General features: G+C 56.9%; 2 protein-coding genes across 17 annotated transcripts; both read right to left on the bottom strand.

Moving 5' to 3' along the window:
• Positions 1-22: 22 nt before the first annotated feature.
• Positions 23-7,154, bottom strand: ARHGEF25 (Rho guanine nucleotide exchange factor 25). Of its 10 annotated transcripts, XM_024256909.3 has the most exons (17): positions 5,280-5,441; positions 4,704-4,781; positions 4,397-4,515; positions 4,127-4,230; positions 3,912-4,007; positions 3,755-3,831; positions 3,511-3,577; positions 3,152-3,255; positions 2,870-2,939; positions 2,665-2,754; positions 2,489-2,581; positions 2,253-2,303; positions 1,952-2,029; positions 1,554-1,754; positions 1,249-1,429; positions 771-982; positions 23-482 (listed from the first exon to the last, which is right to left on the bottom strand). In XM_024256909.3, the coding sequence occupies exons 1-17, from the start codon at positions 5,309-5,311 to the stop codon at positions 372-374; spliced, it is 1,764 nt and encodes a 587-aa protein (XP_024112677.1). In that variant the 5' UTR covers positions 5,312-5,441; the 3' UTR covers positions 23-371. The 10 variants fall into 10 exon arrangements, with proteins under 10 accessions (XP_024112677.1, XP_024112675.1, XP_024112676.1 ...); XM_024256907.3 differs by lacking the exons at positions 4,397-4,515; positions 4,704-4,781; positions 5,280-5,441 and adding exons at positions 6,588-6,702; positions 6,954-7,154 and having other exon boundaries at positions 4,127-4,341; XM_024256908.3 differs by lacking the exon at positions 4,397-4,515 and having other exon boundaries at positions 4,127-4,341; positions 5,280-5,481.
• Positions 7,155-7,471: 317 nt separating this feature from the next.
• On the bottom strand, positions 7,472-12,800 carry DTX3 (deltex E3 ubiquitin ligase 3). Of its 7 annotated transcripts, none has more exons than XM_024256060.3 (7): positions 12,409-12,800; positions 11,535-11,695; positions 11,013-11,075; positions 10,747-10,822; positions 9,664-10,412; positions 8,534-8,751; positions 7,472-8,197 (listed from the first exon to the last, which is right to left on the bottom strand). In XM_024256060.3, coding segments are annotated over exons 4-7 (1,044 nt in total). In that variant the 5' UTR covers positions 10,748-10,822; positions 11,013-11,075; positions 11,535-11,695; positions 12,409-12,800; the 3' UTR covers positions 7,472-8,121.
• Positions 12,801-12,888: the final 88 nt, after the last annotated feature.

Below are 12,888 nucleotides of genomic sequence, written 5' to 3'. Positions count from 1 at the left end.
TCTGCCAAGACAGCAGCCTCGGTGATATAACAAAACCTTTATTCTCAGAAAACAGGAAAAACAAAATTAAAAAACAAAACCAATAATTTCTATCTGGCCCCTGCCCCAGCCCTCCCACCCACCCACATATCCTCCTTTTGGGGGGACCGTGATGCATGCATGGGGGTGGGAGCTGAAGGAAACTGTGTTCCTTGGGCGGAAAAAAGTCCTTGGGTCTAGGTGCTCTCCTCCAAGTTGATATCCCTCCCAGCCTTGCCCACCCTCCAGACACACCAAGAAGGAGGAATTCTGGAGCAGTGCCAGAAGGACTGCCCTGAAGCTCCTTGGGGAATAGGCGGCTGAGTCAGCACCACCCCCATGGTTTTCACCAGTTACAGCTCATCTTCATCCAGCTTGGCAAGTCTGGCTTGGCAGGGAGGGGTTTTTGGAGTTGGAGAGACTGGAAGAGAGTCATGGGGAGCCTGGGGGATGTCACCGAGGGCCTGAAGAAAAGATTCAAGTCAGAGGATCAAAAAGGCCAGAAATCTACCCTCACTTCTCTCTTTTCAGTTTAAGTCCCTAGCCAAGCCACCTCCTCTTGCCAGATATCTTAGACTGTCTGAGACTATCAGCTTCTCCAGAGTTAAAATAGAGGGGAGAAGCGTAAGGGATGGGAAGTAGGAAGGACCAGATAAAAGGAAGGAATGATATGGGGAGGGAACTTGGGGGTCCCCGAACAAGAGAGGCTCTCCCTTTTTATCCCTACAATGAGGGAGCTCTATTCGTCATACCTGTTTATCCAGTGGCAAGGGGGCTCTGGCCACCTCCCCTTTGGGTGACAGCAGCAGGGAGGGGAGAGAGCCATTGATGGGTGTGTGTGTGCTGCCCTGGGCCTGATCTCCAAGCCGAATTCTTCCAGGGCTCCCCACTCCAGGCCTTCCTGGCCGCCCCAGGCTGTTGGTCTGGCTCTCCCGTCTCTGGTACTCAATGGGTGACTGCAATGCTGGAGCAAAGAGAGGAAACAGAAGGAGGGTTACCGCAGAGACAGGTCTCTTCCCTAGGGCCTGTATCATTCTCCCACTTTGCCATCCTCCCTGTCAGCCAATGTCAATTGCTTAGGGCTTTAGGGGATTCTATCAAATTTTGAGCTAGCAGTGGAAAAGGGGATGGGCCATGGTCAGAGGGTAGGTACTGGAGACTGGGCAGTGAGGGATTCAGGAGGTCAAGGGGCTGAGAGAGCACATCGAGAAGAAAGGATGAGAGCTTCACCGTTGAGGAAGTCCCGTTGGCTCTCCAAGATCTGAGCCACATGCTTGATCCAGGCCTGACTGATAGCAGGGTCTGCAGCCTGCAGGACATAGCGCTGGATCCCACCCTCTGGCCCTCTGGAGGTCAGTGCAAAGCGGCAAGGGTCACCTTGGAGGTTCCCCTCCAGTCCCAGGCAGCTCACCTGAATTGGCAGATAGGAGACAGCCCCCAGATTCCTCAGGCCCTCTCTGGCTCCTCTGATACATCCTCTCAGAGGCCTCATGCCCTCTCTCTCTCCAAGCCCTCCCTCATGGCCCTCTCCCCACCTTAATGCTGTTCTTGTATACATATCCAGGCTGTGTTCCACCCCTCACTCCTCCTCCCAGGGCTTCACTGAAGATGATGATTTGCTCAAAGAGGAAGACGCGCCTCTCTCGACCTCGGGAAGACAGCAGCCCTCCAGCCTCAGGCTCGGTGACCCAGAAAGTGTCCTGGCTCAAGAGCTTCCCCTGAGCAGTCAGTTTGCCCTGAAACCAAAAGGATAGCGGCCTTGGAAAAAGAACAAGAAAAAGGACAATTCTCTGCTCCTCCCTTCCTTGCCTGACATGCCCAACCAACCATGGGGTCAGACCCAGGAGAAGACAACTCCCCATAAGGACCTCCTGAGTGCTAGGGCTGGGGCAGAAGAGCATCGGGCCTCCAGTTTCTTGCCCTATCTCCGTACCTCAAATCCCCGCAATCTCCCCAGCGTCATCATATCGTTGCAGCGCTTGGGCACAAAGCACATGACCTCCACAGCTTGCTGGGACACACACAGGTGAGGGGGGCACATTGTTGGGCGAAGAGAGTCGTTATTGGGAAAGAGGCCTCCTCAGCCAGTTGCCTCTTCAGACAGTGTCTCAACCCCAACCAGCCTCCCCCTAAAAACCAGACAGCTGTAAACCACCCAAGGGGCTGGGGGAACCCATGAGATACTAGGAGGATAAGGAGCACATGGTGTGTCCTGGAAGATCTGGGGTCCTCACCTCTAGCTCTGCAGTATCCATCCCAGCTCTATTGTAATACTTGAGAAAATCCTAAGGCAGAGAGGAGAAACGCTCAGGGAGGTCACGAGGACACCCTTAGAAGCTTTCACATCCTTCCCTGAGGACACCAGTGGGGGCCCTCTGGAAGTCTGGGGGAGCCCTAAGAACCCTGGGGAGATGAATGAGGAAACGGCTGTGCCAGCCAGCTGTGCCCCCAGGAAAAAGGGGGTCCTGACCTTGAGCAGCAGCTGGTATTTCATGATCCGCTGCACAGGTTTGATGAGGAGGTCGTTCAGCTGCAGGCGGTGCCCCAGCTGCTGCCGGAGCTCCTGGGGACAGGGACAGGGTGATTATGCAGCCTGGAAAGCCCCAGTTCTGTCCTCCTTCCCACCAAGGCATCTCAGCCACTGACCTCAAAGTAGCTGTCCCCAAACTCTGACACCACATGCTCTGACTTGGGCTTATTCTGACAGTACACCACATACATATGCAGCCGGCGCTCCTAACAGGGGTAATGTTTAAGAGAGAGCAGGGTGGGCGAGGAGGGAGGACACATCTCCAGATAATCCCAGCCCATTCCTAATCCCCACCCCAGGCCCTGCCCCCTCAAGCCTCACGTGTTTGATGAATAGCTGAGCCAGCCAATCAGGATCTTTCAGACACCGTTGTAGCTCTTGCAAGAAATAGCTGGTGGGGTTGGTAAAGAAGGGCAGGTCAAATACATTTCAGAATCCCCACCTCGCCCACTCCCAGCAGTTTCGAGCTGTCTGCCCTGGTAGTGTGCCCTACAAAACTTCTACAAACATTCCTTAAGTCGCAATGGGCTGATGTTAGGATACAGGGACAACCAGATGAGGGCCCCCTCCCCAGGACCTAGCTGTCAGAGTTCCACCACTCACTCTCGGTGCCACTCATAGATTTGCTGGATATTTCCAAACACAATCCTGTCACGGCCTCGAAGACTCTCGGGGACCCCCTGAGCAGCCATGGTGGCCATATAACCCTGCGGGAAAGTTGAGGTTGGGTCATGAGCATGTGGTGGCCCTCTCCCCACCTTAATGGTGCTCCTGTATGCAAATCCAGGGTGTGTTCCACCTCCCCCTCCCTGTTGGGAGCCACCCTGCCTCCAGAGTAGGAAGGTCCAGGAGTGGGGAGGCTTGAGAGGTGAGACAGAGGAGCACCCAGGCACCTCCTGAAAATAGCCCTGGGCAGATGGAAAAGCAGGCAGGAGGGGCTGGGAAGGTGTAAAGGGAGCTACCTCCACAATCTGCCCCAAGTCATCCACGTACATTTTCTCTGTTTCAACCAGTTCACTCAGGACATACCTAGGATGAAAATAGGAGGAGGCCCCCACTTCAGCGTTGGAGCTCATCCTTGGTTCTGCCCGTTCCTCCCTCCTCTCCTTTATCATCATAGCCAACCTTGGAGGAAAATCCATCTAAAATGTGAGGGACAGTCTTCTGGAAGTTGTGCAACTGCAGGGAAGGGCTGTGGACACTTACATACTCCTTTCCAGAGCCTTCTTCTTCTGTTCCTCCTCACTCTCAGGGGCTTGGGACAAAGTCTCCTCTTCAGGTGGCTGGAAGGAAAGAACATCCTAGGGTGAGCAAACGAATGCCCCTTGAGTGAAAGGAGCCTCCCCAGAGCCTGTCCTCACACCTGTGTCTTATCTCCAGGGCCCTCCAACAATGTGGTCAGCAAGGTCAGTTCTGGCAGCTCCTCTCCTGTGGCTAGAGCTGGCTCCAACAACCAGTTCTGGGGGCCAGAAATCAAGTGTCAGAGGTCAGGGACAGTAGCTGGGTGGCCCCAACTTGCCCTCTCTGCCAGTGTCCTTCATAGATGTCCCACATGCTTTGGTGCCGTCCCCTGCTCACCTCATATGGTCCTGCCTGACCACTGTCTGCCTCAGTTTCCACACTGAGACAATGTTTGGAATGATCCAACCATCTCCTCAGGCCACTGACGGGCCCTGGGGGGCCTGGGGAACAGGGGCCAGAGCTGAGGCCAGAGCTGGGGCCAGAGGGGGCAGCCAGACCGGAGGCAGCAGAAGCCGATATACTCCCCTCACTGCCCGCAATGGAATAGGATTCTAATGGGAGGAAAAAGAGAGGAGGTGATAGACCTTGCCCCAGCTCCAGACTCACGGCCCCCAGGGAACTCCCAGGGTCTTCTCTTCATGATGCTCAGCCTCTCTCTCCAAGGGCTCACTCTCTTGCCATCCTCATTTGAGTTGGCCAGGATAGAAAATTTCACCAGGGCACCCCTGGGAGAAAGCACAGTAAGGTAAACACCTGGCTCTCCAGGCCTGGAACCCCCAGTTACATGTGGAGGTTCCCCATATCCTGAGCATAGCATAGATATGGGGGTGGGGGCAGCCATCTGGGCAGACATTGGAAGCTGGGGGTGGCCATCTGCTTTCCTACAACCCTCCCCCTTTCAATGGGTACAGACCATTCTCTGTGAAAGGGGGAGGATGAGCTGGGTCCATCTGCCACTCCCAGTCCCCTCCTCCACCAATTGCAGTAATCACTATAAAAAGAAAAGACTTCTGCAGCCCACCTCCCCAACACATGTGTAGACCCAATAGAGGAGGCCAGTGAGGAGGGTCCATCAGGGTTATCTTTGGCCTGTGCTCAGCGACAGAGAGCTGTGATTCCTTACAAAGCCCCTTGTAGAACCACCTCATTCTCATTCCTCCATTCCCCTGTCCCTCTTCAGAAGTAGATTCTTAGCAAAAGGTTTGAGGAAAATAATCGGTTCTAGGCCTAAGGGGATTGTGGGTGGGTTTTTCTCAAACCCATTTGACTAAGGGAAAGAGATGAGTTCCCTGCCCCTTCCCCAATTTCCTTAACTTGAACTAACAGAAATTTGGAGGCAGAAGGGACCTTAGGGATCACTTAAGAAACCACTTTCCTGGAAAACACATACAGTCTCCAACCCTAAATCCCAAGGGCCAGGGCAAACAGATGCCCTGAACCCCCAGCCCGCCCCCCACTCAACACTGGGCCCTCTCGACCTGGCACTCACCACGTCCCCCCCGGGCGAAGCAGCAGCCGCATTTTGCCAGCACTTTTCGGATCACACGGGGACAGGCACAGCGACCCCCTTTGTGCCCCCCCCGCATGGCGCCCGGGCCCCCCCGCGCCCCCCACCCGGGCCGGCCATGCAGGGGGAATCACGGGGGGCGGGGCGGGGACGGCGCCGGGCGCACACCCCCCCTCCCTCCTACCCCGGTCCAGGCTGTGGGAGGGGGGGAGGGAGGGGACCGGGAGGAGGTGTCCAGGGGTAGGCGGAAGTCTAGTCTTGAGGCGGGCTGGGGGGCTCTAGAGAGAGAGAGGCGCGGGGCCCGGCCGCCGGGCTGGGCGGGGAGGGTTTCCGGAACCCTGTCGGTGCGGGGGCCTAGGGTCCAGATGTCCAGTGGAAGGGGGAGGGATGGTAGGGGAGGCTGGGCCGGGATGCGGCAGCCGCTCCAGCTGTCTCCGGCCTCTGGTTGGGGGTGGCTCTACGCCCGGGCCGGGGAGGAGGAGAGGGCCGACCCCCGAGCCACTGGCGCTGTGCGGGTCCCAGCGGAGCGGCGAGCTGAATAACAGGCCTGGCCGCGGGGCCGCCACGAGGCGGGGCCTCTGCGGCCCAGCTCCGCCCTCTCCATCGCGTTCCCCCTCCTGCCTGCGCCGGGTTCCCGCCCCGATCGCCCCTCCCCCAGACACCACCACGTTCCGACTTCACGTCCCCAGTGCTTTTTCCCCTCCCCAGCCCGTGCTCCCCCGCCCCGGGGTCCCCCGCCCTCTCGCATCCCGGGCTCTGCGGAGCGCTGGGGTCGGGGTTCAGCCTGTTGGCAGGGTCTGCCCAGGTCTCCCCTTGGCCTCTGCAATGAAGGAGGACTCGGTGGATGGGGCCTTGGCCTGTGCGAAGATGTTCTGGGTTTGGGGCTGTCCCCGGCCGCGTGGACAGAGGCCCCCTGGTACGGGGTGGGTGTATGGGGAGTCTTTTGTGGGTGAACACAACCCAGATGCCGCCCTCTCTCAGGACCTTTCTTTCCTCCAGGCCCCGGGACTCCAGCTAAGACTAATCGCCAATTAAGGCGAAGTCCTGGAGCCCGGGCTGGCGAGGGGCCAGGGGTGGGGCGCGGGGACACTCTGCCTGCGGGGGCTCGGGACCAAGTGGGATGGGGGACACACATTGGACTCGAAGGCGGGAAGAGTGGAGGTCTCTGCGATTAAATGGGTCTTATGCAAATTAGATGTGAACTTTATGCTAATAAGAGCAGAATATTTTTGAATTCGCCACTTGGCGCAGGATAGCAAACTGTGCCCCACCCCACCCCCAGCTTCTTACCGGGCTGCAGAGCCCCGGCGAGGACCTCATGTTCGCGATCCCTTCTGTGATCTCCCTCCGTACGTTCAGACTCTGGCTCGGTACCCCCCAACCCTAGGAGGCTTCTCCTCGGGGGCTGCGGGGACAGAACCACTGTAAGGAACCTGCCCTCCTAGGCAGCCCTGACCTCCCCCTTCCCCTTCTACCTGTCAAAATCCACATTGTTATAAAAGGGTCGCCCAGAACGGGGCTATGGCCCTCGTAATAAAACTCATGTATTCCTGCGACTGCCCCGCAGAACTCGTTTTCGGATAAATTGAGTTGTGGGTGCAGCCCTCCTGAAGGCCCCGAAAGACCCCCGACCCCACCTCGAGCCCCCATTCTTACCCCCTCCTGCCCGGGGAGGGCGCATGCGCGCAGCATGCCCCCCATGACCCCCAGTATCCGGTCAGTGCGGCCAGGGGCGGGGCGGTCCGGGGGCTTCATACTGAACCCCCACCCTGCTCCAAGTTTCAGGGTCGAGGGGCCACGGAAGCTGGGGGGCTTTGAGGCCTGCGCGCGTCCGGGGAGTTGCTGCTGCGGAATCCGCCCCCTGCCCGGCTCCGCCCCCACTCCCACCCCAGCCAAACTTCGCAGAGTGGGTAGAGTTGTTCTTTTCTCTACAACCATAGTTGAACAACAAAAAAACACCCTCTTAATACTAATTCCAAGATCGAAGTGTGACCCAGGGTTTCACAGTTTTACTACAGAGCCCGCTGGTGCATCCCGTTTCCCCAGGTCCTCAGGAGGCAGAGGGACTGGGAGTGCACGCAGGGATCTCCCCATCACCCCCCCTCCCCTTTCCAGCAGGTCCCTCTCTCCACCCCACCCCCACCCAGTCCCTGGAAAAGAACGGGTGTGGCATAAAGAGTTGCATATTTTACTTTATTTTTATTAAATTAAAAGCTACAGTCTGGCAGCGATTCCAGAACAGGGTAAGGAGGTTCCTCATAGGGGTCAGAGAAGAGCGGAGAAAGACAGACTGACGGAGACTGAGACACCGGAGAGAAAGGACAAGGTTAAGGGAGAACTGTTTCTGATGAACACACACAGCCGGCTCCATGGCGGGTGACGGGGAGCTCACATCAGCCCAATTTCGCCTCCCCGACACCCGAAGTTTAGCGGTGGAGCAGTATGTGGGGGCGGCTGGGAATAAACAGATCCTCCCTTCCCCACCCTAGGTCCTTTCTCGGCTTGGTTATGGAGCACAGCACATACCAGAAAAAGCCAAGGGCAATGGAGGGGCAGGGAAACCGGGAGTATATGTACATGGGGAGCGGAGAACAGAGCCTTGGAGGTCGGCCTCTGCCAGAAGGGAGTGGCTCACACTGCATTGAAACACTTGGCCAGTGGGGGATGGGGGAAGGGATTGCCCCCTCCCTCTCGGAACTCCCTTCCCAGTCAGACAGGTCCCCTACAGGTGTGGTGTGGGGGGCAGGGGGCAGAGAGGAGAAAGAGGCTTCTGCTGGGTCCTAGTAGAGGCGGACAGCAGGGGCCTTGGCAAAGGCGATGTCCTTCAGTCATCTGTGATACCCTTCGCTCTCAGCTCCTCTTGCACCCGGGTCAGGTAGGTGGGGTCTGGGTACCCAAACCTGGGAGCAAAGAGAAATGAGGGTGAGGTTTAGCTGTTCGAACTTGCTATTATCCCCATGCTCACCCTCATTCTAGGTGGCTCAGACACCTCCCCACCTCCCCTAAGGGAGGACACCTCCAAACCCAAGATAACTTAGCCCAATTCTGCTTATTTTTGTAGGCTAAGCTGGGCACACCAGGACCAGGTTGAATGCAGGAGAAACTGAGATGGCTGAACAGTTTGGAAGTGGTCCTCTCCAGTTAGGAGGCTCCCTGAGCAAGGGGTTGGTGGGTCCCTCAGTGGAAATGGAGCAAAGGGCAGGAGCCAAGGGAAAGGAAATGAAGAGGGGTCGCACAGCTGGGGTCCCCCTGTGCAGCTGGTCTTGTGGTGGATGTCGTTCCAGGTGATGACATTCGGTCTCCCTGTGGTCATGGACGTGCCGATAGTGAAGGTGAGACGCTGGTCAAACGCCTTGCGGAACAGGGTCAGCACCTTGTTGCCCTCAGGGCAGTCCGGGAGGTAGGCCACCCGTGTGGTGCCAGGATACCGAACTCCTGGGTTTGGGTGTTCAGCCTGGGAGGAAGGTGAAGCAGAGTGGGCAGTGAGCAGCCAGGCATCCTAAGGCCCAGATGCCAGTGGAGGGTCATCCAGGCCAGTCTCTGTCTGAGCACCCCCAGCTTATGCGAACGGGGCAGCAACAGGCTGACAGCTTTCCACAGAAGGACAGATTATACGGCCTCGGCAGCAAGAGCCTGTTTCAGAACATAATCCTTATGTGTTAAGAGATTTTTTCTGCTGTCTCAATCCCTCAAGTTTCCATTCAGCAACAAATGGATTCTCAGAAGTGATGGAAGTTAGCCGGTCCCTACACTCCAGACAACTAAGCAAAAATGTGAAGACAGAATAGTCTATCTCTCAGCCTTCCCTTCACCTGAAAATACTCCTAATGTTTCTGCCACTGTCTAACTTGTTCCATTTTCCATCACTCTTCTGTGCAGCTTCTTCACTCCTCTGCAACCAGAATTGCACATTACTCTTTGTCCAGCAAGAAGACACCTATAGGCCTTGACCACTCCTGTTTTTACAGAGTGATGCTCCTGGCTCTGTTGGGTTGGTCAGATCCCTTCCTATTGTGCCTCCCTTCCCCTAAGCCACCACCTCCCCAGAATTTACCTCTGCCAAGATGTCAGCACAGTATTTGTGTTCATCAAGGAAATAATATGCAATTCCTTTCTCTCATATCTGATTTGCTTTTTTTTTTTTTTTTCCTAGCTCATATCTGATTTTCACGTGTGCCTTGGGATCACAGGGATGGAAAAGCTGGGCCTCACGGGGACCTCCTAGGTCCAGGGCACTGAGTAGGAGGGCACAGTGGAAGACAGCAAGACTGTCTCACATCTAACAAGCACACTCACCCTCACCTGGTTTTCCTAGGTCAGAGCTTGGGGAAAGTCAAAGGGTAAGGGCAGGCCATGGGCTTCTTACCCCCTGGACACCGGGCGGGAAGACGTACTGGATGACAATGGTGCCGTACTTCTCATAGCTGGGCAGTAGGAGGGTGGCGTCCTTAGAGACCAGCATCCGCCCATTCTGGGGCTGGTTGCCCACCAGCTGCCCATAGAAGCGGCCGCACATGGGGCAGGCCTTTTTCACCTGCAGAGCCCGGGTGATGCAGCCCTCGCAGAATGAATGCCGGCACTTCTCCAATGTCTTGGCATTCTGGATCTCCCCCAGACAGATGGGGCAGGTGCTCTCCTGCTCTTCTGCCTCCTCCCGAAGGCGAGGAGGAAGAGGTGGGGGCAGGGGGGGAGGAGGAGGGGGGAGCCCCCGAGCTCCTGGGGGCAGAAGTGGGGCTGCTCGGAGAGGGGGTGGGCCTGCGCGGTGCATCTCAGGGTGCTCCCCTCCACCCCCCAGAGCCAGGCAGCCCATCAGCTCCCCCTGCCTCTGAGCTTTCTTCAGCTCTTTCTCCGCCTCTTTTAGAAGCCCCTTGAGAGCCTTCCGGGCTAGGTAGAGCCCATTGGGAGGGGCCGGGGGAGGGCCCTGTGGGGATAGCTGGAGAACATAGATGTCAGAAGTCTCCCCGTCTATGAGGATGGACACACGGTGCTCCTCCCGAAGCCGGGCCAGCCGGGCTGGGGTCTCTTTGCTCAGGAAGTCCCACACAGGCTTGGAGACAGTCACTTTGTTCTTGCAGGTGCCTCCACAGGCTGCCATTCTGGACAGGACGAACGACACTGCCCCCAGGGTGAAAGGGACTCAGGGTGGGGGGTCCCCATTTGACAAGTATCAGTGCCTCCTTCCAAACCCTCTATTACCTCTGTTTTCTCAAAGCCTAATCCCCAACCCTTCCCCCAAATTCATATTCTGTCTCCCCTTATCTTCCAAACCCAGCACCCACTGAAGAGCAAAAAAGTTTCCAGAGCTATATTATCATCTAAGCCAAGTATCAGTCTTGTTTCTCCTGTCATTTCTCCCGGATCATAGAAACAATTGGCCCCTCCCACCTCCGGGGGGGAAAATGGGCTGTTTAAAGGGGAGGGAGACTTTTTGCTCCTCCTTTTTGCTTACTTTGATCCTGAAGAGCTTAGAATTGGCATGCAGGCTCACTCTTCTTTCCCTGCTCCCTACTTGTAGGTCGTGTGACCTGGTAGGGCAGAAAAATGGAAGGAAAGTGAGAAACCCCTTCTCCCAATTCCCATGGCCCCCAACCCAGCAGCCCATGGAACAGAGACAGAAATCTGGGTCTAGGTTACTAAGAATGGCATTACTTGGAACATGGAATGAAGGAAACCAATTTAAGGGTGAAAATTGAGGATCCCTTGCGGGGGAGATACCTGGAAAGCCCATGGAAGATGATGGCAGCAGAAATCCTTCTATTTCTACTCAGCTGACCAGGACTGGGAGTGGGGGAAGGGTAAAAAGTTATGATGGCAAATGTTACCATTTCCCTCAGCCAACACAGAAATAAAAACTCCCCTTCCATCTCCTCTCTCCTCTGCAGAATTCCATCATCAGCTTCTACCCAAGTTGCTCAAGAAGGAACTTCAACATGCTAACCTTCCTCCTTTCTTCCCCAGCTCTGAGGCCCCCAAGAAAGCCTAGGGCACACATAAGAGAAGTCAGGAAAGAAAGCGCCCACGCAGGTGGAGGTCTTCTTGCCACCTCCCTCAGATCACATGGACCGGAATATTTCCTATGCTCCCCAACTCCTCACCCTGCTCCATATTCCCAAATAATTCAGCCCCTATTGCCAAGGAGCCTTCCTTGAGAGCTAACTCAGTCCCTTCTGCTGAAGTCTGTTAAGGATGTGAACAAAGTGGCAGCAGCCCCTGCAATAACAAAGTTCTCATTGTCACCTTTTAAACCCAGCACAGGCAGGGCTGGCTGTCAGCTCCCAAGTCTGGCATTTAGGGAGGGGCGGGGCTCACACAAGTGCTCAGCTGGAGGGGCCTGATGTTTTCCCTGAGTCTGGTCGCATTGGGCTACGGGGCTGTCTCCACAACACTTCCAAATGCAGCTCAAACAGAAAGAAGGGCCATTAGTGTGACCTCCATTTATTGACTGATCCAAAAAGGAGCAGCTGTCCCTTCATGCCTCCATCATCGTCCCCCAAGGCCAGATGCACCTCGAGATTCATAAAGTGAAAATGGAACCCTAGAGTCTCAGCCCATACAGTCTATCCGCGATGCAACACTTCTCTCCCCATCACAGGGGACCCAGGACCTAGGTGTCCTAGGTCCAAGTCCTGCTGGCACAGAAAAGGGAGGCGGGGCCACAGTTTAGGGTGGGTCTGTGATTCCTCTGTGGCAACCCAGGCCGGACAAGGAACCAGACTCTCCCTCCAGACAGAGGCCAGAGGGAGGCACAGCCTGGATGAGCAAGGGTCCCTGGGGGCATCCACTGAAGCAGCTCCCGCCCTCCCCCCACGGCCTCCTCCAAGACCCGACCCGGAACCAACTCCCCACATCCCTCACTAGCTAAAGCCCCTGGATCCCCACCGCCGGGTGGGGGTGCATGTCGGCCCGATCGCAGCCCTCAGAACCCCCGAATGGAGGCCAAGGCTGGAGGGTGCTAGAAAGATGATCGGCCGGGCACGGAGCGGGGAGCCCGGAGTCGCGCGCGGGGAGGGGAGGTGGAGGAGGGGGCGCCGGGGGAGCGGGGGGCGCGTGAGGGGTGCGAGCGGGGCCCGGGGGGCGCGCGGTGGGTGTGGGGGGCGCCGGGCTCACCTACCTCTCATCAGCGCCGCCATTGCCGGTCACATGACTGAGGCTGTTGCTGGGATGACGGTCCGGGCCTTAGCAACAAGGCGGGGGAGACCTCGAAAGGTGGGGGGTTGCAGGGGTGCAGGCTGAGGAAAGGGAAGGAGGGAAGACAGCACCCCCTTTCCCCTCACGGGTGATAATCACCGTTCCTTTGACCCCCTTCCATCCGCAAGCCCCTGCCCTTCCTCCCCAAAACAAAAATGGAGGTGCTGTCCCAGTCTTTGGAGGGAGGGGGTGGCGTCATGGAACTGAGGGTAGGAGGTTAAATCCCTGGAGACGCCACCCTTCTCGCTCCCCGCTCCCGGCGGAGCACTCTCCCTTTTCTTTCCCAGCCAGCTGCGTAGCAGCTCCCGGGAGCTGGTGGTGGATGGGTGGGTGAAGTGTTGGTGGGTATATGGGGATTCGGGGGGAGGGCGGCAATTTTTTGAATCCTTATGGTAGAAGGGCC

The sequence above is a fragment of the Pongo abelii genome, chromosome 10, assembly GCF_028885655.2.
Source record: "Pongo abelii isolate AG06213 chromosome 10, NHGRI_mPonAbe1-v2.0_pri, whole genome shotgun sequence".
Lineage (NCBI taxonomy): Eukaryota > Metazoa > Chordata > Mammalia > Primates > Hominidae > Pongo > Pongo abelii.
This window is presented reverse-complemented; position numbering and strand designations above follow the sequence as displayed.

What these genes read in the sequence shown, in the direction of transcription:
- DTX3 (XM_054526278.2), bottom strand. Translation starts at nt 10,775, where the DNA reads ATGCCAATTCTAAGCTCTTCAGGATCAAA. An exon ending in TCCCGCCCGGTGTCCAGGGG is followed by an intron (nt 8,752 to 9,663) that starts GTAAGAAGCCCA and finishes CCTTCCTCCCAG; the next exon opens with GCTGAACACCCAAACCCAGG. An exon ending in TGCACAGGGGGACCCCAGCT is followed by an intron (nt 8,198 to 8,533) that starts GTGCGACCCCTC and finishes CTTTGCTCCCAG; the next exon opens with GTTTGGGTACCCAGACCCCA.
- ARHGEF25 (XM_054528142.2), bottom strand. Translation starts at nt 4,944, where the DNA reads ATGAGAATGAGGTGGTTCTACAAGGGGCTTTGTAAGGAATCACAGCTC. An exon ending in GCCCTGGAGATAAGACACAG is followed by an intron (nt 3,832 to 3,911) that starts GTGTGAGGACAG and finishes CTTTCCTTCCAG; the next exon opens with CCACCTGAAGAGGAGACTTT. An exon ending in TGGATACTGCAGAGCTAGAG is followed by an intron (nt 2,030 to 2,252) that starts GTGAGGACCCCA and finishes TGTGTGTCCCAG; the next exon opens with CAAGCTGTGGAGGTCATGTG.